We start from the raw sequence: 1,261 nt of genomic DNA, 5'->3' as shown, positions 1-1,261 counted from the left end.
CAAATACAAAAAAACACATTAACTGCTTCTTCTCCTAACCAAGGTGCTGTCAAATACAAAAAAACACATTAACTGCTTCTTCTATTAACCAAGGTGCTGTCAAATACAACAAAACACATTAACTGCTTCTTCTATTAACCAAGGTGCTGTCAAATACAACAAAACACATTAACTGTTTCTTCTCTTAACCAAGGTGCTGCCAAATATAACAAAACACGGTAACTGGTTGTTCTACTGACCACAGTATGTCAAGTATAACAAAACCCATTAACTAGTTTTTCTCCAAACCAAGGTGCTGTAAAACATAAAAAAACACTTTTAACTGATTCTTCCCTTAACCAAGGTGCTGTAAAATATAACAAAACACTTTAACTATTTCTTATCCTGACTAAGATGCTGTCAAGTATAACAAAGCCAATTAACTAGTTCTTCTCCTAACCAAGGTGATGCAAAATATAACAAAACACGGTAACTGGTTTTTCTACTGACCAAGGTGCTGTCAAATACAACAAAACACATTAACTGCTTCTTCTATTAACCAAGGTGCTGTCAAATACAACAAAACACATTAACTGCTTCTTCTGTTAACCAAGGTTGCTGTCAAATACAACAAAACACATTAACTGCTTCTTCTATTAACCGAGGTGCTGTCAAATACAACAAAACACATCAACTGTTTCTTCTATTAACCAAGGTGCTGTCAAATACAACAAAACACGTTAACTGTTTCTTCTATTAACCAAGATGCTGTCAAATACAACAAAACACATTAATTGCTTCTTCTATTAACCAAGGTGCTGTCAAATACAACAAAACACGTTAACTGTTTCTTCTATTAACCAAGGTGCTGTCAAATACAACGAAACACATTAACTGCTTCTTCTATTAACCAAGGTGCTGTCAAATACAACAAAACACATTAACTGCTTCTTCTATTATCCAAGGTGCTGTCAAATACAACAAAATACATTAACTGCTTCTTCTATTAACCAAGGTGTTGTCAAATACAACGAAATACATTAACTGCTTCTTCTATTAACCAAGGTGCTGTCAAATACAACGAAACACATTAACTGTTTCTTCTATTAACCAAGGTGCTGTCAAATACAACGAAACACATTAACTGTTTCTTCTATTAACCAAGGTGCTGTCAAATACAAAAAACACATTAACTGCTTCTTCTATTAACCAAGGTGCTGTCAAATACAACGAAACACATTAACTGTTTCTTCTATTAACCAAGGTGCTGTCAAATACAACG

At 33.9% G+C, this 1,261-nt stretch overlaps 1 protein-coding gene across 1 annotated transcript in view; it reads right to left on the bottom strand.

The window, feature by feature from the left end:
• Positions 1-22: 22 nt before the first annotated feature.
• The window catches only part of LOC106476572 (rabphilin-3A-like), a 13,941-nt gene continuing 12,702 nt past the window's right edge, over positions 23-1,261 (bottom strand). The window contains exon 7 of the mRNA XM_013937216.2: positions 23-196. Within this exon, the coding sequence (XP_013792670.2) occupies positions 185-196 (12 nt within the window). The 3' untranslated portion in view covers positions 23-184. The remainder of the gene's footprint in view (positions 197-1,261) is intronic.

The sequence above is a fragment of the Limulus polyphemus genome, unplaced genomic scaffold (genome assembly GCF_000517525.1).
Source record: "Limulus polyphemus unplaced genomic scaffold, Limulus_polyphemus-2.1.2 Scaffold10921, whole genome shotgun sequence".
NCBI lineage: Eukaryota > Metazoa > Arthropoda > Merostomata > Xiphosura > Limulidae > Limulus > Limulus polyphemus.
Note: the sequence above shows the minus strand (reverse complement) of the source record. Positions and strands in the feature narration are given on the sequence as shown.